General features: G+C 39.7%; 1 protein-coding gene across 1 annotated transcript in view; it reads left to right on the forward strand.

Moving 5' to 3' along the window:
* Positions 1-18079, forward strand: part of SMS (spermine synthase) — a 43472-nt gene extending 25393 nt beyond the window's left edge. The window contains exons 6-11 of the mRNA XM_054271690.1: positions 1007-1161; positions 2094-2183; positions 3156-3270; positions 3735-3814; positions 13933-14048; positions 15348-18079. Of these exons, the coding sequence (XP_054127665.1) occupies positions 1007-1161; positions 2094-2183; positions 3156-3270; positions 3735-3814; positions 13933-14048; positions 15348-15390 (599 nt within the window). The 3' untranslated portion in view covers positions 15391-18079. The remainder of the gene's footprint in view (positions 1-1006; positions 1162-2093; positions 2184-3155; positions 3271-3734; positions 3815-13932; positions 14049-15347) is intronic.
* The last annotated feature ends 5530 nt before the right edge of the window (positions 18080-23609 follow it).

A 23609-nucleotide genomic window follows, 5' to 3' on the forward strand; every position in this document is an offset into this window, starting at 1 on the left:
CCAGGTATAGAATACCTATTTTCACTCTAATGGCAAAATAATTAAGAAATTGAAATACAGCTTTTTGAAATCACTGGAAGTACCTCTAACAATTCAATTAGCTTTCTGCAACTGTCAAGAGGGCTTCTGTGCAGATGGCAGCTGAAAAGCACTGTTACTGAATTCATTAACAAGGTATTTTCTAGTCCAGATAGAATTGTATTAGAAATCATCAATTTGGATATTCAATTATTCTAGCCAGAAATTTTTATCAGAGTTTAATATGGAGATGAGGTTTTGCTTGAACATTATGACAATGTGCCTTGTAGGAGGGGAAGTATGCCATTATTTCCCTTCCATGGGATTTTGAAATAATGCTTTGTCTCATTTTGTTATTGTGCACTCATAAGTGAGGTGGTGACTGCCAGGCAGAGTGACAGGATATGCCACAATGTGCTGCTGCACAAAGCTTGGCCCTGCTGCTGTGGATCTTGGCCCTTGTTGTTGCAGCTTGGGAGTGTTACTGCCTGCTTTGAAGCTAATGCTGGCAGCAGACAAGCTGCAGGGCCCTTCAGCACCTGGGTGTTGGTGGTCATGTTTGTTTCTGTGCAGGGATCCACTGGTGTGCATCTAGGTTGCTCTTTTTAGCTGGGGTCCACGATGCATTTTCAGAAATTTCCAGATCTATCTCTTGCAGGATGAGCCTGAGATAAAAACCCACTGAGGTATGAAGTGAGAGCATCAAGTTATAAAGACTGATGGTTTTGCTCTGCTACTTTTTCTCTTGGCACACACACAGTACTTCTCAATGCTGAGGTGGCCATTGTTGGGCTCATGTGGAGAACTGGAGAAATCCTGTGTGGGATTCTGAGAAGAATCTCATTACTTGGACTGTCTCTGAGAGCCAGGTTGTTTCTGTAGGTGTTCTTGCTTTGGTCTGTATTGTATCACCTCTGGATTAATACTAGTTAATGAGAGCAACTGAAGATCTAATATTGCTGTCCAATTCTTTCTTCCTTCCATTCAGATCTGGCAGAGAGTGACCTGGCATATACTCAAGCCATAATGGGCAGTGGAAAGGAAGATTACACTGGGAAAGAAGTGCTAATCCTAGGAGGTGGTGATGGAGGTATACTCTATGAGATAGTCAAACTGAAGCCAAAGATGGTTACTATGGTAGAGATATCCTTTGACAAATGGTGCCTCATGCATATCAACCTGAGCTTTCTGCTGATACCTTAACACTGAGCATAGTTACCTGCCAGGTTACCTGATTTGCATGAGGAGATAGATTTTACTTTAGACCCTTTTTGTCGACTTAGAGAGAGCCAGTGACTACACATTTGTGCATCATTATGCAACTCCTGCTTTCAGGTTCTCAATCCATACCATAACTCTCAGTAGCAGTTTGCATAAGGCTGGAAAGGAATGCCTTTGCCATCAGACTGATGCTTCCTCTAACAACAGAAGACAGGTGTGTCAAGTTTGGGCTCACTTCTGCCTTCTTGAGTTTGTCTGTTCTCCTAAAGAAAGCTATAAAAAAATAATGCCTAGAAGCAAAAAAACTTAATCAATAGAAGTGTCAGGACTTGATGAACTGTATTGATGAATTGACCAACCCTGTTCTAAAAACACCAATACAAATCAAGTTTTCAACATTCTGTAATTGGTATAGTTTGTAACATGAACCATTGTTAGCCATATGAGATGTTGATCATCCTAGGTTTTGAGATCTATTTGCTGAGACTAAAAATAATTTTTATAAACATGTAGGTTAAAATCTTAACCTAGTTTAACTTTATGGAGTTTTCAGTAGTCTTACAATTCACATTTCAGGCTTTCACAGTAATGATAACCTAAGCTATCAAAAATACTGGTTAAAACTAAAAAGAAGCACTTTGTGATCATCTGTTTGAATCTGGAGTACGGATTTGTGTATGTACCAGTACATAATCTATGTACTGGTAACTAAGGTTGATTATTGCAGGATATATACCAACAGACACATGTAGTTATTTCTTTGTGAATGCCTCTTTGTGAACTTGTTTCTGAAGAGGTAGAAACTCTTACCTCTATTATTTCTGGAATTTATGATGCCTTGACAAACTTCAAACATTGACCAAATGGTGATTGACGGGTGTAAAAAACACATGCGGAAAACGTGCGGAGATGTCTTAGACAATCTGAAAGGAGACTGCTACCAGGTAACGTTCTGTTCTTCTTTCATTACAAGTCATATTTCAAATACACATAGACCTAGTCTGGAAGGAATGCTATGGCAAAGTTTTGGGGGCAAGTCTGCTGATTTAAGTTTGGGAAGCTTTTTTCCTTTTGTATGACACTTGCATATTTTAATAACTGGAGTTTAGGTTGGAAGTATTTTAATTCTGCTTTGTCTTCTAAAATGAATTGCATATGTAGCTTTTAAGGAATATGAAATAGGAAAATGTTTGCTATAACTTAGAAATAAAGAAGAGATAGCAGTAAGAACGTTGTGTTTAACATCATTGCTTAAACTGTTAAAAGAGAGAAGAATTGTGTTTCTTAGCTGTTGTATACTGTTGAAAGTAGCTGAATTTATAATACACATTTAAGAATTATTTTTAATTTGCAGGCAAAATCCCTTAGTATTACACTGCTATTATATTAAAATAAAAACCCCAACAGATGTCATGCATCCCTGCAGTTGAGTTCTTTGTGCTGCATCTGACAGCACTTACAAATGAGCCCAGGTGTAATCTGACATGTTTTTGTTTTCATTACTGGCCCTTAGATGTTGTCACAGCTATTAACTTACAGGAGTTAGCTAATAAAAACACACTAAAAAAATAACAGAAATCACATGCTATTCCATGGAAATCAGTGGCCCTTCATACAAATACCTTATTTAACTCACATGTTGGAACTGGTGACTGTTGCCAGCATTTGGTAGAAAGAGCAGTGTGGTCACAGATCTAGGAACTTCAGTCCTGGAATGCCTGTGTTTTCCTTGTCATAATTACTACAAAGTTCCTCCTTTCTATATGATGTAAAAAGTTGAAAGTGGAGCCTAGAATTAAACGTGTATTTAATTTTGTAATTTTTTCTTCCTAATTTCTGTGAATCCACATTTTTTCCTTTTACCTGGTCATTTTATGATTATTTTTAGGACTAGCAACAATATTTCATTCTTACAGGTTCTAATTGAAGACTGTATTCCTGTACTGAAGAGGTATGCCAAAGAAGGAAGAATGTTTGATTATGTAATTAATGATCTGACAGCTGTTCCAATCTCCACATCTCCAGAGGAAGGTAAGTCTTCTAATTTATTTGCTTCTGAGAATTTTCACATTTCTGTCCTCCTGCTGCATAATAGTCTGCAGCATAAATGCTTTTATTTTTTTCAATTTAAAAAGCAGATCTGAGAAAAAAAGACAGGTTTTTTTTTTTGAATATTAGAAAAGACTAGCAAGTGCCTCCCACTCTTTTCAATCTCTTATTCCAGAATAATATGAACTCATGTAGCTCTTGGGAAGTATTTGCAGTTCATACTCCGGTAAATTTTCCTCACTGCATAATTTATTGAAAACTTCAGGAGAATTCCTGTGAAGAAAAACAATACTCCTGCCATCATTGCCTTTGTGTATGGTTTGCATTTGTTTTTTTTTTAATCCAGGCTTGATTTTTTTTTTTTAAACTTTGCAAGTCTTGAATATGTAATAAGTAAACAAGCCAATTATGTGCTGTTCTGTTTTTCAATCATTGCCCATATGCAGATTCCACATGGGAATTTCTACGGTTGATTCTTGACCTCTCAATGAAAGTCCTGAAACAAGACGGAAAATACTTCACACAGGTATGATACTTGGCTGTAATAAAGTACTGCTTTATATCTATTGCAATTTGCATATTTTCATTTAAAAAAAGATAAAACTAACTAAAAATCTACTTCAAGCTTGTTTTCTCTCTTTAATGACCTATCAGACATTTTTCCTGAAAGTTAGGATTTGCTAACTGACTTGTCTTTTTTCATTATTTCAGCTTAATGTATAGTGCTTTTGTCTGGAGTTCAATAGCATAATTTTAAGACTCAGCAAGGCACACTGCAGAATATTGCAGCTAAACAATTCTGGAAAAGCAGAACAGATGTACTTAATAGAGAGATACATGGTTTTTAAGCTAATTGTAGAGTGTAAAACACAGAAATTTGTCATTCATTAAAGTGTGAGAGTGACATAGGTGTGGTGGGATGAGAAAATTGTTTTAGTCATCTCATACGTAACAGAATTGTGGTATAGCTTTCAGCAGATAATACTTCAGGTAGTCCTGAATTTGAAATGCCACAAAGTTGTGTGCTATTGTACAAGAATGTGACAGGAGCCAGCAGATGGTTCAGTGAAGTCTCAGTCTCTGAGACTTTTGTCATGCTCATAAACTAGTCTTCTGATGTGTGGAGAATCTAAGTTCTGTATTTTAGATTAATATCCTTAAGCTCTGAAGTATATAGAACTTGGTTTACTCTAAAATAGCGCAGGTTTATAAAGAAAAGGAAAACATGGGGGATGAGGTTTCTGGCAATTCTAGTATGCTGCTCTGTTTTAAAATGCTGTGGTTGTAAGGGCAAGAGAAATTATCTTGTGATTGAAACAAAAAATATGATTAATGTGGTTTTTCCACACTTTAAATTTTAACAGCATTGCTGTCCTGTTAATTGTGGAAATATTTGTGGCAGATTTCGCTATCAAAAGGACACTAAATGTTTTGGAAACAGAGCAAGTTGTTGTCTTACAGTTGCTGTCCTTGTAGCATACACAGTGATACTAGCTCACCTTGTTGGAATGTTGGTAAATGTATATCAGGGAACAGGCTTTGTTGGACTTTACAGAAGGACTCTTAAAAAGAAGCTTGTGCTGAAAGCTGAAATGATGGCTGTGCTGCAGCCAGAGGGCAGGGGGTTGTTCTGTGTCAGCTGGAACCAGCAGCCCCTTCTGCTTCATTTGTCCTTATGGGAGGAGATAAGTCAGCTCTCCAGCAAGTGATTGCACAGAAAGAAGGAAAGGACAGCAATCCTGAACCAGCCCTGGTGGGTTTTAGCTGTTGTGAAATGATGCAATGTTATATTTTGTGATCCCAAAGCAACAAGGTGGTACATGGCAGGTTGGGAAAGAAACAATATTAAAATTTACGTGGCTTAAAATTGAACTTAGGGCTAATGGGTAGCCAGTGCAAGGGCTGTAGTGTAGAAGCAGTGTTCTCTAGCAATTTAGTCTTGCTGATGATGTTGAAAAAAGGACAGTTAATACTGGGACAGACAGCTGTCAGAGCTTTTGATACATCTGTTGATAGACTACTCAGCCCATTTGATGGTCCTTGGAGCCACTTCCCAGTTGGGCCTGAAAAAGCAAAATAGTCCTCTGTAAAAATAGAATAACCCTCTCTATTGGGTTTATATGGCCAGGTTTTCGTAGTGGGGGGAGTGGGAAGGGCTCCCTATGTCCAGCAGAGGCACTGCCAGCTGGCTCCAGGGTGGACCTGCTCCTGACCAGGGGTAAGCCCAACAGTGACTGTGGTAGGGCCTCTGGGATAAGATTTTTGAAGGGCCAAAAGTTGCTGCACAACAGCCAGAGAGGGAAGTGAGGACATAGGAGAGAAACAGCTCTGCAGACTCCAAGGTCACCGAAGGAGGGGCAGGAGATGCTCAGGTGCCAGTGCAGAAATTCCCCTGCAGCCTGTGATGAAGACCATGGTATAGCAGGCTGTGCTCCTGCAGCCCACGAGGCTCCACAGGGGAGCAGAGACCCAGCTGCAGCCCCTGGAGGGCCCCATGGTGGAGCTTGTGGATACCTGAGGGAGGCTGTGACCCTCTGGGCAGCCCACACTAGAGCAGGCTTCCTGGCAGAACCTGTGTCCCTGCAGGGGACCCTGCTGGAACAATGGAAAACTGCAGCCCATGGAAGGACTCATGTTGGAGGAGTTCATGGAGGTCTCCCATAGGGAGAGACCCCACACTGGAGCAGAGCAGAGTGTGAGGGGGAAGGAGCAGCAGAAATAACATGGGATGAACTGAGCACAATCCCCATTCCCCATCCTCCATCAGTGCAGTGGGGAGGAAGTAGAGAATTTGTGAATAAAGTTCAGTCTGGGGAGAAAAGGGAGGTAGGGGAAGGCACTGTTAAAATTTGGGCTTATTTCTTATTATTCCACTCTGATTTGATGAGGAAATTGAGTTTATTACCCAAGTTGAGTCTCTTTGCCTGTGACAGTAACTGGTGAGTGTTCCCTCCCCAGCCTTATCTCAGCCCTTGAGCCTTTTGCTGTATTTTCTCTCCTCTGTCCAGCTGAGCAGGGAAATGCCAGGGTGTTTTTGTGAGCACCTGGCACCCAGACAGGGTGAGCCCTCAGCACCCTCAGACAACTCAACAGTCTGGCCATAGGATGAACAGATTAGTGGGTGCCTAAAATAAAATTAGCTGTCTATAACTTTAAATTACTTAAATTTTAATTCAATTGAACTAACTGAAGCTGACTACTTGGAGGATTGGTTTAACTATAGACAGAAGGTCAAGCATGACCACTACCAACTTTGGCAGCTTAGTCACACACTGGGAGCTCATAAAGGAATTTGAATGTTCTGTTGTGTTTGCTATTAAATGCCAGTGGTTTTATCTTAGTGGAATTGGGAATTTAAGTTACTTTTGCTCCAGCTATCTACTTCCAGGATGCTTATGTTATACAGCAGGCCTTGCTGAAGAAATCATGTGCCTTTTAAGGCAGTTGTGTTTTCAAAGTGCAGGACTCTGTGTGCCCCCCAGCCCCTTCTTTTGGTTCTCTAAACCAAAAAACATTAAATTTCATCAAGGAAAGGGACTGAGGGAATGTCCACTTGTCAGAGATCATCTTTGCTATGGTGAGGAAATGCCATAGGAAAAATGCAGCAAACGAATGTTGTCCAGCAATTACAGTTGTCCCTTCTGCCCTGGCATTATGTCACACTAACATTGTCAATTTCTGTCCTTTGTAGTCTGTCCCCTTGCACCCTGAACAAATCATGTGCATCTAGTTAGGTTGTCATTTATATCAATGCCAAAGAAATGCTTTACCTAAAAGTGGAGTTGTGTTCACAGAATGCCATCCTTTCCCATAATGTATTGCTGTCTGTCTAAATGCCACCGCTGGGAAAAATAAAGGGAAATGCTCATCACCTCTTCATTGAGCTCTGCACAAGTTTTAGGAAATGTTCTGATCTGCACGTGAATTTTCAGCAAGCAGGATCTAGTGCTGTCTAACTCCAGATGGATATAATTTATCTGAGATTATAAAAAGAATTATTTCTGGCATGCTGCTCTTAACACACCTGGTGGTTCCCTCGGGATTCCTTCCGTGCTGATCCTCGAAGCAGTCTCCAAAGGCTGCTGCAGAATGTCCTGTCACCACTAGGTGGAGGCAGGTAACCAGTATTGCCTGGCAGTTTATGAACATTTATAGAGATTCTGCCTGTGGAAGGTTTTTCAGACTATTTATTTGTATTCCTAGGGGATACAAGAACTTATGTGGCCAATTTTAAGATGCATGAGGGACTTCTTCCTTTTTTTCATCTCTGAAAAGATGTAAAAGGGCAGTTAGTGGATGCCATTCTCTGCTGCTTTAAGTTTGTGTCTGAGTGTGTTTGGGGAAAAATGCCTCTATTTTCTCTGTGCAAATAGTAATCACAGCTTAGAACAAAAACTTGTATGAGTAGCAGTTGTGCTTTATACACCCTTACTTTTCTAGCTGCATCATCCATATTGAGTGTTGCAGCCTACACAGGATGTGCACAGAGAGACATGAGCTGTAGGGCCCTTAGCCTGCAGACCTTGCAAACTTGTCTGTAGGTTTGAGACTGGAAGCTTGTTTGTGAAAACTTACTGTTAAGCATAATCCCACCACTCTGAGGTTCAATGGTCATGTGGTATGCTCTTATTTCCATTCTTCTTCTGGAGCTGGTGCTTTGAAGTGTTTAATGATATGATATGATAGGGGGCCATGTCTGTGAGGTGCTTGGTGTTATGTTCCTCAAGGAGAGACAGAGGTCCAGGCTCCCAGCCATCACAGTGGAGAGAAATGGGACTTGATAAGGTTGTAAGACCTTGGTATATCCTGAGGTCAACTTTCATCTCTAATATACCTTCCTTGCAACTTGTTTTCAGACACTTTAAGTGTTTTTACAGTATTGGACTTTCTAAAAGTATGATTTTTATATGGCCCAAGTGATTCAATTCAAGTGAGTATATATACTTGTAGATATCAGAATGATATGTGGCTTTGGCTTTTGTTTTTCTGAGCCATCACTTGTGCATTCACAGTACCATGTGAGGATTGTCCCAAGAGCTGTGAAGCCAGATGCAGAGACTGGTTGTAAGGTTGTCTTTGAGTGTCAGTGGATTATGTGTAGCTAAGAAAATGCCTTTTTCTGTGCTAAGTTTTTGTTCTGTTGATCTAATCTTTTGAGGTTGAGAAGGCTGTAATTTTCAGCCTGTTTATGTAGTAGAACCTTTAAAAATACCTCTGAACAGGAATTTGTGACTTCCTGGTTGGGGTCACTCAGTCCAAGCAGAATAGAACCACAGACCACTCCCAGGTTCCAGTAAACAGCACTGACCCACTGAAGGGATCATGTGTCTCCCACACCAACATGTGGCCCTTCCCTCAGCTGGCTCTTCCTGGCCACTCTCTAAATGTCCAGACAATCACCATGTTGCTCCATAGTTAGACTCCTTTTTTTGGCTCCTGTGTGGGCTTTCTAATTAGCATTTCCATTGAGGGAACAAGATTCTTCATGACTGAACTGTGAAAGGAGGCTGGAGGAATGGCTGTATGTCCCTATGTGACCCTCTGATTTCTTGGTAGTTTGAGAGACTTTAATTAACAGACATTTTCATTTCTGTATGTTATTGAGAGTTTAGCCAGTGGAGGTACTTACAGTTGGGTTTGCCTCCATTATTTCCTTAACAGCCCTCCCTGTCCCCCCAAAACCTAAGCCTAGCTTTGGTGCTAGGTGTTTCATGCTCTCTGTCTTACTGCTTATTAGTCACTCTGAAGTGAGGAAGGATAAAACCCAACCATGGCCATGTCCAATTCTGGCACATCATAATAAATAAAAATAGAAACCCATGCTAAACATAACAATTAAACTTCTCTGGCATACAGTCACAGACAAAGGTGGCCCAAGACAATGACATATGGGGTAAGACATGTAAGAAATGGGCAAGTAAGGAAAAGGGGCCCTTTCACCTGCTTCCAACTCACTAGTTTACTTTCTGAGGGTTGGAGGAAGCATAGTGGCCTAAGTTGAACATGTAACCAGTTGATGGACACATCCACTTTATAGATGGGCAGAGTTAAATGGAACTTACAGGGTTAATTGAAACAATTTTTTTTTGTTACTTACTTTAAGGAATGTTTTTTGTCTGTCCAGAACTGTATTTGTTATTGAAATTTGTTGTGCATTGTCCTGTAGAAACCTAAAAACTAAACCCTTGGAACTACAGAATTTATGCCTTGTGAGAGCCCAGAAAAATGCATATTGGGAGATGGGCATAAGCTGTTGAAGTGGGTGCAAGCACTGAGCAGAATAAGGATGCAAAGGCTGTGAAAGAGTTCAGGAGCTGTCTAAGGAAGGTCTTCCAGATTAACAAATCTTAATCTCAAAGTTAAAACTGCCTCAAGTACTTTTGTGTCAGAAAGATGCATTTTAAGGGTAAAAAAAATTTACAATTCTCCTAGTTCTTACCAAATTGTTTGGCATGGAACAGAGATTAAGTGAGGGGGTCTGGGGAGAGGAGTTTGGTAAAGGCTTATGTATATATTGAAAAATTAGCTGAACCCTGTGGGGAAAATAAAAGGAAGTGATTTTGCTTTTGAAAACATGTAATTGGTTAGTCATCTGCTTTAAACCTTGTTAAACAGCCTTCAGTATTAGCTATTGTTTGAGTTATATGGTGTCCGTTCAGAACAAACAATGCATTGCTCTACTGCATAGCTCTTCATTAGGCAGTGGGAGTTAAAGTGAACAGTGTTGCATTCTGGGCTTGGTTCCCTGTGGCATTTTGGTGATACTGGAACATCTAAGTGTGATTGACATTGTTACTAACTGTGTAATCTTGGTTAATAAAGCTGGTCATGTTTTAAAGAAAGGTGTTCATAATACTGATTTTTTTCAATAAGCTTATTGAAATAAGCCTTAAGCTTCATAGATTTGATTTTTGGAGGGTTTAACTTTGTGTTGAGTAAAGCCAGATAGTTAAAAAAAAAAAAAAAAAACAAACTATGCAGAACTGCAAAATCCCGTAATGTTTGTCCAGGAGAAAAATGTTGATAAAAGAGCCAGGTGAGTTGTCTGAAGCTTTAGGCACGATCTTTATTTGGAGATTGGAGAGTTGTGGGTTTGAAAAGTAAAAATTGTTTCTTGCCATGTTCGTTATATCTGTAATTTGTTTTCCATGGTGTCTGCAGTGATTTGTGTCTTGCTGGAGAAGGGAGAAATGATGAAATACTGAAGGACAGTCTGGGAAACTGCATACTCTTCTATCATTGTGTATCCTGTTCAACTTCCTACGTAATAGTGGTGTGCTGTAAATTACCTAGCAGTGCTCCTATTTGTGACTCAAATTACACACACAGGTTGTTTTTTAGTTTTCTTTTGCATTCAGTCTGATGTTGAAACAAAATAATATGTTTGGTGAAGGGCAGCTGAACCAAAAAAACCCACCACAATCCCCTGGATAATAGCAGGTTACTAAACAAGTGCTGCAGCAGTCTGTTCACGGTGCTCAGCTTGTGTTAGTCTTCTACTTTTGACAAGTCTGATTTTTTTTCTGATACCCAAACATTTGGGTTTAGAAACCTAAATTTTTATTAGAAAATTTCTATATACAGCAAGTCATTTTCCTTTACCAAATAAACAAGTACTGGTTTGTTTGTGCAATATGACCAAAAGTATAATCAAACATGTTTTATGCAAGTTCTTTTGAAGGAGTGCTTTCCCAAATATGATTTTTAAAAGATTAGGGAGTGATAGAATGGAATGGAGTCATAGGATTTTGTGCTGTGGAAGGGGCCCACAGCAATCATCCAAGTCCAACTCCTGGCCCTGTTGAGAACCCCAAGAATCACATCATGTGCCTGAGACCATTTTCAAGATGCTGTGTTAACATTTTTTTAAGTTGAAGTTTTCTTTTCTACTTGTGGAGACTTGAGCACAATCCAAAACAAAATTGAGCAGGATGCAAAAAATTCAGAGGAAGATGAGTGGAATGAATTCTCTTTTCACTTCCTCTGGAAATAGAAATGTTTTAAATATGCTGTGAAAAAACCCTACCAATAAAAAGTAGGAAAAATAGTATAAATCCCAAAGTCAGAATGTACATTTTACAGTTTGGTTCTATTTACCATTTGATGTTGTTACATGGAAAAATCAATGTAAATGGAGCTGTTTAGAAATACTGATTTCAAATGTCACCTCTGCTTGTTTTAGCCTCTGCCTGTTGTATGATGTATGGAGCACAGATAGTACTTGTTCAAATGCATCTTAGTTCCTTGCTTTGTGAAAATTAATTTTCAGCTGCATCTGTGTGCATGTAATAATTTTAAGGCCATTTAAAAAAATCTGGGAGCACCAAAATTAAGCTGCACAGTAAAACAAGTCTTGCATAACGCCCCTGCTTCTGGATTTAAAACCTTTGCAGTGTCTTAGCAGAGCAACACAAGGTGTGAAACAAAGGCAGTCAGACACTTGGGAAGCATTGAGTAAGTCCTTGGTGCCTGGGGTCCTCATTTCAAGTTAGAGGTCCTAAAATACAGAGTAAGATGTGAATGTAAGGGAGCTGATTTTTGATTCTATCTAGTGTTTTCTGATTGAGCCATCTGCATTCTTTCACAGTCAGGAGCAGGTTACACATGTTATTGAATGGCAGGAATGAATGAGATGCTGCATTCAATGGTCAGTTAAAAAAACCCCAAAATTGTGTACTTGTGTGTACACACAAACACTTCCCAAAGTCATTCAGAGCAACAGGAAGATGCTGTCATTCTGTAGATAGAGGCTCTCGATTTAGACTTCTTTCTAACACAGTTTCTGTGCCTTGCATTTCTTGCTATAATTTTGTGGGACTTTGGCTCTTGTGCTGGATCTTTAGGAACTGTGTGTATTTGTTAACATGAAAATTTCATTTTTGTTCTCCTTTTTATCTTCTTTGGCAAACGTTTCTCCACTAGAAGTGGTAAAGCGTGTGGGAAAGCTGAGGATTTTATATATATTGAGAATAGCTCTAGAAAATGCTAGTTAATGCTTCTGTATCTACTGATCAGAAATCAGAAGAGGAAAGGAGGGTTTGTGCTAGATCACAGTACAAGACATTTATACTAAATGCTAGTAAACCCAACCACTAGGGGAAGATGGGGACACACATCTCCTGAAGATCTCATCCTGCCCCACATGTGGCCAGACTGGCACATACTGTGTGGGCAGGAGAGATTCACAGTTATCATATAACCTGCTGCTGATGTGCAGTGTTACAGCATGGCTGGTTTAGCATGTTTGGGGCCTATAGGTAGAGCTGAAGATTCCTCAAGAAAGTGGTGGAAGTAGAAGACCACAATTCAATTCACTTGGGTGTCAGTGTGCCAAGGGCCTGTAGCAGTATCTCCACCTTGACCACAATCACAGAATATATTTTCGCGGTGCTGTGCCACAGAAACAGTACCCTTCTTTTTGATGAGTCTTCATTCAGTGCCTCATACCTGGAAAAAAACAACCTGAGTGATTTGTAGACCATGCAGTGGTGACTGTATTCAACTTCACTTAGTTTCAAATTAGTGTCCAAATAACTTGTATTTGCACATTCTTCCTAAGACTGTTGGATTTACAGTTGTAAATTGTTTGCTTGTCTACTTGGTTATGTAGTCAAGAAACTTGACAAAGGTTTTTTGATTGAACTTACACAATTGACTTTTCTTGCTTTGGGTTGTTGGTGTTTGTTCAGTCTGGTGTTCTGGTGAGCTCCCTGTAACTACTAAATCTTCAAATGTGTTATGGATATGGAGAATTCAGACTTCTGATTAGAGCTTTCTCCATATGGGCACCCCAGGTATACCTTGCAGTAACTTCTGCTTCTTATTAATACTTAGCTTGGGACAAGGTAGTGCTTTCAAATAGGACTTGCTTGGGGGAGAGTTGGGTGGGGTTTTTTGTTTTAATTTTTTTTTGTGTGTGGGGGGAGGGGGATGTTTGGTTTTTTTTGAGGTTTTTGGGCTTGGGGTTTTTGGGAGGTGGGGTGTTTGTTTCTTGGGGTTTGCTTTTTTTTAAATTCCTCACTCAGTCCTTGATGTTGTTTCACCCCAAAGATAAAAAAAGTATTGCAAGAAAATCTTATTTTTCAGAAGCATGACATGTGGAAACTCAAGACAATGTAGCCCACAGCCAGAGAACTTCTATATAATTTAATGTATTTTGTCATATTGCTTTGTGGAAGAATTTGTTTAAAATTAATAGGCTATAGTTTTTTAAAAAGTTCATTTAAACACTGTAAGATCTAGGCAATGTTAAGTAACTGAGAAAAATCTGGATGTTGTAATACTGTTTACTAATAAGTTTAAGCAATTATAAAGAAAATGGTTATGGAGTAGATGTTATAGGTAAACAACACATGGTGGTCTGTTTTAACTGGAAACCCTCATACAATGATTGCTTCTGCTAATGAGAACATAGATAATCCCCCCCATACTTACCCTTTCTTGAAAGGATACAAATTGTTGTTTGCTGTAGGCAGAATGAAGACAAGCTGTTCAGTGTTTGCATTGTAAATATTAAATATTAAGAACAGCATGTATCTGGTTCTGAAATATGTGGGAGCCTTGCAGTAATGTCAAAATGTATATGTTCATCTGAAATTCTGCTTATTTGCTTGATTGTGACTGGGATTTTTTTTTTTTCTTCAGGGAAACTGTATCAATCTGACTGATGCCTTGACTCTGTATGAAGAACAGCTTAGCAGGCTTTATTGTCCTGTGGAGTTTTCAAAAGAAACTGTATGTGTTCCCTCCTACATGGAATTGTATCCTTAAAGACTGAAGAAAACTGGAGATTGTGTATTAATAAATCAAGCAAGCAAAGATTGTTTGGAGGTAATGAACTCAAGCAAAAAGGCAGTTCTGATTTAAATACTTAAGGTTTTTTTCATAGTAAACGAACTGTTGCAGTTTTATTTTGAGGCTAATTGTAGGAATTATTTTCTAAAAGTGCTATAAATTCATAGCTGGTAAAATGATCAGCACCTTTCATGAATAAGCTGTATTTTTGTTAATGTTTTGAGTGGTGTATGTGATATAGGATAAATTGTGTGATAAAGGTAATACTGCCTGGCAGTTCTGACAAGGCTGTATCTTCTTATTTTCTCTTCTTCTTTTACTAAAATAAGAAACTAACTTCATACAGATTAGCATGATCCAGATCTTTAGATATTATCTGATAGAGCTATTCTTGAACATACAGTTCAGACTTTACTTTTAAGGCTGGGGAATGGGGAAGAGTGATTCCCATCAATAATTACTAGTTAGTGTTACTGGAAAAAATATTCCAAGTAGAGGGTTATGCATATTCTCAGCAACCTCCCATTCCTAAAAATAATCCTTCAGAATTTCTTCAATTTGTGGGTGGTAAGTAAGTTATGTAAGGAGCCTAGAAGTTTAAACTTCAAGCCCTTAGTGTGAGAGGGGCATTTTGATCTGCTGTAAGGTGGTTCTGCCATCTGCATTTGCCTTGAGTGTTTGCTGCTTTTGTGGGATCTCCCTGGAAATGTTCCTGCAGAGTGAAGCCTGCTCTGGCTGTCTCTCTTGACAGGAAACATCTTTCCACAATCTTCTTATTCATAATACATTAAGCACATGATACTGCCACAGCCTTTCTTGTGTTGTGTGTGTTCATTGCCCTCCCTCCTGTGTCCCCAAGCCCGGTAGTGCTCACTGCTGCAGCCCCCAGACTGACCCCAGCCAGCTCCTCCTGCTTCTCATTATTGTCAGCTCTTTGGGAAATGCAGATTTGACCTTATATTTTCAAGTCAAGAGAATGTGAAGGATATCAAGATACTTGCCCTTAAAGCTTACAGTTTCAGAGAAAGTGGTTATTTTTGTCTTTATAAGTGCCAGGCCTTAATGGAATGTGTATGTGTTTTGAAGAGTAGGCATCTTTGATCTGCTGAGTCAAGAAGAGAATCCAGGTAGATATCACTTTTGAGTGTTTTCCCTACCCTTTATGAGCTACCAGAAGTTTTCAGAATTTAAATATAAGTAAAAAGAACTGAATTTTAACTGTGTACAAGTGTTGCCTTTTTCCCTTAACTGCTTATTTTCTCCAGATGGGTATTCTACACGATTTGGAAGAAACAGACTGACATCTGAACATCAAGATTATTTGAGATGATCCTAAATGTACATGCTGCATGGAGCATATCGGCCTGCCACATGCTGCATATTGGCATCTTGAACCTTTAAATTATATGCTGTAGATGATCCTGAAACTTAGTCATGCTATTGATTGTGAATTCTTTAAATGTTTTTTATTATTATTTTAATTTAAAAGCAAATGGAAAATGTATATTTTGACGAGCTAGGGTGTTATTTTTGAAAGTCAACTTAGATGAATAAGCAGCAAAACTATATAGCTGCTGACTGCACTGAACCTTTAGAATGTGATCCTTTTTATTTTTTTGTAGATCTTCACAAACTGGTTGATTAAAAAAGACATCTTTAGCATTTCATCCCTGAAGGGTGGTCCATGGAGTTTTTGTTGTTTATGTTTTTCCAACAGATTTTTCATTTATGGTGCTTTTTAAAAATGGGAGAGGGTTTTGTGTGGTTTTGGTTTTTTTAAATGAACACTGCAGTGCTTCCATATAGAGAAGGGCATAACTAAAAAAGAAAAAAAATCTTGTGGGAAAATACCCCAAGTCCTTTGTTGCAAAGGGAAGAAAGCCAGTCTTAAAATTTTATTTACCCTAGCAATTCATCATTGCTGTAATCTCTGCTGCAGAAGAATCTTTGGCCTTTTACCTCCTGGATTTTTTTTAGTTGCTGCCATATTGATTATTTGGATTCTGATATGGATTTCACAGTAGCTTTGTACTGAAGCATGAAGATCAAGTCTGGGTTTTCATTCCACCATGGTGCAAGAAATTGAGTGTAATGAGGTTCACGTGGGCATATCCTCTCCCCAGCCTTATGGCAAGCACTAGATTTTTGAAGTAAAATTTGGCTTAGAGGATGAAGAAATGTGGGTATGATATGATCTATATTTATGTGCACCTGTACTGAATGTTTTGAGGTATGTGTATGCTTCAGTAGGGTCAATGATGGTTGTATTGCCACAGATGGCCCATATTGTCTGAGGCTCTTGCTCAGTTAGATTCACTTGCGGTGTAAAAATCAGTAGAAGCTGGGGTGCCTTGTAGTTCTGTTGTGGAAGAAAATGCATTTTTCTTCAGCATTTTCTCATGCTGTTAGAAGTTATATTTTTGTAAGAGTTTGCTATCTAGCAACTAAAATATTTGTGCTTAAAAATCCCACTTGAAAGGAGGTGGAAGGATATGACCAATATGTGCATTTTTTACTTTTCCAAGGTAGAATAGGAAGTGCACTATTTCCCTAAACACTCTAATCCCAAGCAATGATGTTTCATTCAACACCCATATCAACATTTTCTTAGTTTTATTGGAAAGAGTTGATTTGCCCCACCAATATACTGTTAATGAAAACAAACCCTACAAAAGCTGTCCTTTATGTTTCTAAACCATTCATAAAGAAAAATTTTATTACATGCCACATACATAAACTCTTCATAGACTCTGAGTAGCCTATGCAGAATTTCAGAGTGATACTCAATAATGTGCCAAAATTTGCTTAGTCTTTGGCCTATAATTGGTCTAAATGTTTTCAGTTTGGATAGCCAATAGAAGCATTTTTCAGTCTTACTGATTTAAATTATCTCAGTTAATTCTCTAATATACACAGGGTGCAGTTCTTCCCTGGCCTACAGCTTGTGAATCACTGAATACTCCCAAAGAACAGAGCTTCCCTCTAAACAGAATAAAGTTTCCTGTATTTTCCTGAGTGTTCTTGGTCTGTTGTAGGCATCCCAGAAAATACTTTGATATTATTACCTGTAGTCTAATAGAGACTCTTCATTTATGATCCAGGACTGCAATCAGTTTGTCTAGCTGCAGATGAATGCAGATACCCTGTAAGCAGGTGTGCCCATAACTTTGCAAGCATGAGTATTTCCATTGGTTCTTAGTGTGATTACTCATGTAGATGAAACGAAGCCCGCAGGGACAGAGCTCAGAGCATCTGTGTTCCTGGGTGAGCTTGGCAGATGTAGAAATCAGTCACAACAGGTGGGGGTGGTTGGGTTTTTAGCAAGGAATTTTGTGAGCTGGAAGATGACTTAATCTGCTCTTGTACCAGGGCTTGTGCTTCCCTTTGGTGTCGCTTCACAGGGAGCTGCTGGGTGTGCAGGGATGTTCTGGAAAGATTCCCAGAATGACCAGGGGACCTGAATTGCATATTAATAGCTGAGAGACAGCAGTGCTTGCAAACTTTTCAACTAATAGGGTATGAAGAGAATTGGAAGAATTTTTTCTTTAACTTTTTTAATGTAGTGTTTCACAGTGATAGATGCAGTATAAAGCAATTCAGCAAACACTGAACATTATATTTTTTTAAGTTGCTGAATTGATTCTGAGCAAATATATATACACATTCTTAGTCTTTATTTATTTGTTGCTGTAGTATAGTTTTTTTTTAAAAGAAAAACAAGTATCTGTGTTAGAATTTTCAAATGCAAACTGCTATAGCTGATCAGTTTTCCATGTTTAAGGGCATTTGGGAAATGGCTGTGAGTGTTGCACTATGTATGCAAACAGTTCCCAAGACATGGGTAACATTAGAGGTTTCTTAGTTATTCTTTGCACTAAATGCTGCTTCCACATAGAAGTTCCTGATTGATAGTAGTTTGTGCAAGGAGAAGACTGCTGGCATTGTATCTACTGCATCAGTGCAGTGCACATGTTACAATAAAGGTACGCTGTCATTACTTGTGTGTTTGAATTGTTAAATCCACTGTGGATTCAGTGTTCGAATGACAGAATTGATGGGTATGATGCTTACCATTGTACCTCCTTTTTCCTTGTTCCATAAAGGTATTTCCTGGTCCTTTTATTGAGTATCTTTTCTGTCTCAGATTAATAAATTGTTATTTTCCATATAATAAATGCTCAGGTAAGATACTCTAACAGCACACTGATATTTGTAATAGGGGGAATCACTTTATGCTTCAGTGATATTTGCCTAGAAAGTTAATTTTCTGTACAGCATTTTAGATGTGAATTCTTTGAAGGTCTCTAAGTGGAAGAGAATTTTTCTGCTAAAGCAGTAAGTTGGCTTTGGGGGACAGTGACTCATTGTGTGGCACAGAGAAAAGACAGGCTTTGGAGAAGTCAGTGTGACATGGAGAATGATGGAAACTGGCACAGAAGTTTAGGAAACAGGGAGAAGGGCACAAATGGAATGGGCACATCAAAGAAGTTATTAGCCTTACCAAATCACGCCCCATCATAATGTCATAAATGAAAGAAAGACATTACTCCCAGAAACTGTAGAGAGATTTACATGAATTCCAGCCAACTGGAAAGGAGAAATATTTGCATCTGCATTAAGTACAGTGATAGCAGAAAGCTTGCTAGTAGGGAAAAAGAAAGGGGTAAGGTTTAACTTTGAGGGGAAAAAATCTTACACATAGACTGAGGGTAGAATAAGGAGTAATTTTGGAGTGCCTGCATGCACGGTAGGGAAGATAGGTATCTTGGGTTTTTATTTTTGCTGTTTGAGAGTCTGAGGTGTTGACAGCTTGCTGGAGGGAACAAGGTGAGGGGATGGCTGAGAGGAAGAGAACTCAATTTCTTATTTTAATTGAGGAATAGGAGGCTGCGGATGATGTTGCCTGTGGGTAATAGGAGAGAGCTGACAAACTTTGCCCACAGAGAGAAGAGTAGTTGGAGTCATTAGAGATGCCGAGGGAGCAAGTGAGAGAAGTAGCAAAGTAAGCAACTGCTGCAGTGATTAATAATAGCACTGAGCAGCTCAAAAGTGCCTTTTTGAAACGTGGAATGTTGTAGGAAGCTAGGAATGAGGGATGTGGAATGGGAACTGGGAGGATATCAAGAAGTTCATACTGTGGTCATACATTGCAGTGAACTTGAGCTTCAGAAGTAGAAGTGGCGAAGGTGTAAAGAAGGAAAAGTGAAATGTGAAATTGATTTCATAATTGGAAATGTGATGAGAAGTATTCCTGTGCAGTGTCAAGAGCAGAAAGGATGCAGGGGCAAGAGGCATTAAGTTGAAAAGGAACTGAGGAAATGAGCCAGGAAGAGGAACCAACAAACAGGACAGCACAACAGATGTGATGTGGGGATTTGGGGAACGCATCTGGACATACAAAAAAGTGCCCAGCCTGCCCTCTGTTGGTATTGGATGGAGAAGGAAGAGAAATTGGAAACATTTGGGGTTTTTTTGGGGTTTTTTTTGGGGTTTTTTTTTTGGTTTTTGTTTTTTTTTTTTTTAACTGAGTAATGAGTGCAAGATGTCTTCTAAGTATTTTCGGAGGAAAAGAGCTTAACTGCTGGAAATTAAATAAAGACTAAAAGGAAACTTCAGATTAAGGAGTGTTTAAGGGTAGGCTGATTACTGAAACAAATTACAAACTTCATGAAGTCCAAAGGCAGGGCAGCTGTGGGATTTAACTGTCATGGATTGTCACTGAGCATGGAAGGGAGGAAGGCAGAAGATACTAGTGGTGTCTCTGCTGTCTTCAGCTCATGCAACTGGAAATGCTGATCAGAACTGGCAAATGTATGATAATAACTAAAAAGCACTGCTACAGCCATCTGACTTCAACATGCCATGATGACTTTGTGTGTTACTTGAGAGGAAATTCTCATCAGTGATGAATACACAGCACAATGTGCCATATTGCTGTGCAGCACCCAAATATAAAAGTATTTTATTGGTGTATAATGGAAACATCTTAATGCAACTGTTATTGTATAGGCACAGAAATGCACCAATGGAATAAAATACTGGTTTTAGTAGATGGGAATAACAAAGATGAGTGTGTACAGCTCTCTGAAGCCTTTGATTGTTCTGGTAGCTGCTAGTGTTATCTAACACTTCCCTGTTTAACTTAATTATCAAACCTGATAGCTTTGATTTTTAAAACTATTTTATGCCATGCTTTGTCCTGCTTCCGCTCTTAAGCTCCTCCCTGGACATTCTGTGAAATTGCTTCCTAGTGATTGGCATGTCTTGTGACGCTTAGGTGTTTTCAATGATGTTTTATAACCACTGGTTAGTTAATTGGGGTGGAAAGATGACAGGTTTTTTTCAGGAAACAAATTTTTGACAGCTCATTGTTTAAAATCACAATGAAGACTGACAGAATAATTATAGGAACATGCCATGACTTTTCTTTTTAGAAAGGACCAAATGCTGTTAGAAGTTTTCACTTGTGTCTTGAATTAAAATGTTTATACTAGGATTGTAAAATTCTTGCAGTATATATAACACTTAAATACTAAGGAAAGGAAAGTTATGTGCTGGCATTTTCTGGAGCTGATTTGCAGACAGCCACGTGGCTTAAGTTGTATTCTAGATGCACTTGATGGAAGCATGAAGATAATCAACACTTAACCTAATACTGCCAACACTGAAGCATGTCCCTGAATGCCATATCTGCTCCATGGATGGTGAGTCATCTGCTTCCCTGGACAGCCTGTTCTTGTGCTTCACTTTCAGTGAAGAAAATTGTTCTTAATAGCCAGTGTAAACTGCTGGTGGCACTGAGTGAGGCCACTGGCTCTCATCCTGCTGTTTATTACTTGGGGGAAAAGAGTGACCCCCAGCTCTCTACAACCTCCTTTCAGGTGGTTACAGAGAGCAGTAACGTCTCCCCAATCTTTTTTCAAGGCTACAGGAACCATCTTGCCTCAGCTGCCTCCTAAGGTTTTTGCTCTAAAGTGAGCCCCCAAAGGCCTGTATAGGCCCCTGAGTTCTCTGTTCCTGACTGGCAGACTGCTGGAGCCTCACCCACCTCTGGATGCAGTTGGATGGCTTCTGAGAGATGGCTTTGTGCACAGAGACTTCTGGTTTTTGCTTTTGTTTCTGCACTGCTCCAAAGTAGAAGCATTGTCTGTGTCCCCTGGGCAGCCGCAAGGGTCGCTCATGGTGCAGGTAAATAAATGGGTGTCTTTGGCCCAGGTCTCTGGGCCTGGGAGCAGTGGAGCTGCAGTGGCTGGGCTGAGAAGTGACAAAAGCTGCGCAGTGGGGTTGGGAACAGCCCTGTGAGCAGCAAGGTGAGAGGAGGAGGAGGAGAGAAAGTACTGCAGGCATCAGAGGAGATTCCCCTGCTGCTCTGGGCAGGGCTCCAGTGGAGCATGGACTCCCCTGCAGCCCTTGGAGGGAGCTAGGCCGGAGCAGGGATCCATGCTGCTCTCCACAGGACTTGCACTGGGGCATGTGGCTATTTCCTGAAGAAACTACAGCCCCTCTGGCCTCAGGTTTATCCTGAAGGACTGTGGCCCTTGGGTGGGACCCCACTCTGGAGCAAGGGAACAGTGTGTGGAAGATGGAGCAGCAGGGTCAAGTTGGTGGTGACTGAGCCCAGCTTGGTGCCTTGCACCTCTCAGGGAAGTGGGGCAGGAGTGAAGTTGAGCCCAAGAAAAAAGATGAGGTGTGAGAGGTGTTTAATCTTTGTTGCTCAGTTCCCTGCATTTTTAACTGGCAACATATTGGACTAAGTTGGTAACTGGTAAAAATGATGAGTGGAACAGAAGTGCAGCTGAAAGGAACATGGAGAGCAAAAAGAAGTATCTAGTCCAACTTCCTGACCACTTCAGAGTGACCAAAAATTAGAGCATGCTGTTAAAGGGCATTACCCAAATGCCTCTTAAAATGCTGACAGGCTTGAGGCATTCACCACCTCTCTTGGAGGCCTGCAGGATGGACATTTTTCTTAGGTCTCCCTGGAACGCCTTCAACCTTTAAAAAAACAGGTGATACATTAGGTATGACTGGGAAAACAAGAGAGGAATTTAGTTCTCTTCTGGGTAAGTAGGGCAAGAGACAGCCTCATTAAAACTGAGGAGTCCAAACCATTTTCAAGTTGCTGACTGCTTAGCCTGGAGGCATGAAAATACTAACAACTTTTGGAACTTCTGGAACAATGAAAGGTTGTATTCTTGAGCTAAATCTAAAGAGCCAAACTACTGCCAAACCTTTCTATTGCAGTGTGTTTTCAGCCTAGGGGCTGTGCTAGAACTATTTTAAGGGCTTGTTCCCAATACAGACCTAACCCTTAGGTTTGCAGAAACTAGAGGGTAGAGTCCCTCTTGTCCCCTGTCCCTCTAAACTTCTGTTTCTAGAAGTGCTGCAAATGATTATGAGATGTATGGAAATTTAATTAGCTGTAATTTATCAAAGATAAATGTTTCAGACTTTCTTGACTGGAGTGTTTTCTAAGGTCTGTTTAACCCAGTCCCCACAGTGCTGCAGCTTATGGGAAAGGGTTGCTGTAGAGTCATTTTTTCCGCTAGCTGTGCCATATGAATGCTCCCAGCTCTCTCTGCCCTCTCATTGCTTTGGCCTCACCCTCTGTTGTCCCCTCTGCCATGAGAGTTTCAGGGAGCTCTCCCATGGCCATGTGACAAACCAAGAGGGTTAAAAACAAACAAGCAGACATGTTAAAGGTCAATGGGAAACTGATGTTGCTGAGCTACACTGCTGAAATGAGTGGACAAAAAAGCTGTCTGTGCTTCAAATAGACCTGTCTGGCTCCTCATGTGCTGGCAGACCTCAGTGGTGAGCAGGAATGGGAACTGGTGCTGGGATTGAGAAGCAAGCCACACCAGGTATAGAATATGGGAAAAATGCTTGAAGTAAAGGCTGCAGAGCATCATGGTTTGTACTTGCTTTAGAAATAGGGAGAGGAGTTGTTAAGGGGGCTACCTCTTGTTTTTTTCCTTTTCTCTGACCCCATATACTGAATTACTTATGGGTCCCTTCCAACTAAAGATATTCTATGCTGTTTTGATTCCACTCATCCAGAAGTTTCAAATCATTTGAACTTTAGACAGCACATAAAAGGTGAGCTAGTAACTTTGATCTAGTGGGAATTAAAAGCTTTATCTGTGTTAGTACTCTGGTGTTGGTGTAGCTTTGTAGGGGGATGTGTTGTTTTTTTGGTTTCTTGTTGCCATTCATACCTTCTAAACTTTTAAATAAAATTTTATGTCAGTAATTTGGCTGTCCCAGTTGATTTTGGTTACACGGACTGGTTTTTTTTTCTGTTCTTCTGAGAATTAGATTAAAAATATGATAATACTACTCATAAGGAATTTTTTTTAAAGAATATGGGGACAGCACCCATTTTGTGCAGTGTGGGCTTCCTTGCTCTTGACCTTCTTTGGCCTGTTCTTTAAAAAAAAAAAAAAGAAATGTGAGGCCCATTATTTAATTTCATTTTTACTGCAAGCAAAATCAGCAATGTGGTTTTAGATACCCTTGCACAAGTG

This window comes from Melozone crissalis, unplaced genomic scaffold (assembly GCF_028551555.1).
Source record: "Melozone crissalis strain CALT ecotype California unplaced genomic scaffold, PUWL_Pcris_2 ptg000013l_1, whole genome shotgun sequence".
Taxonomy (NCBI): Eukaryota; Metazoa; Chordata; class Aves; order Passeriformes; family Passerellidae; genus Melozone; species Melozone crissalis.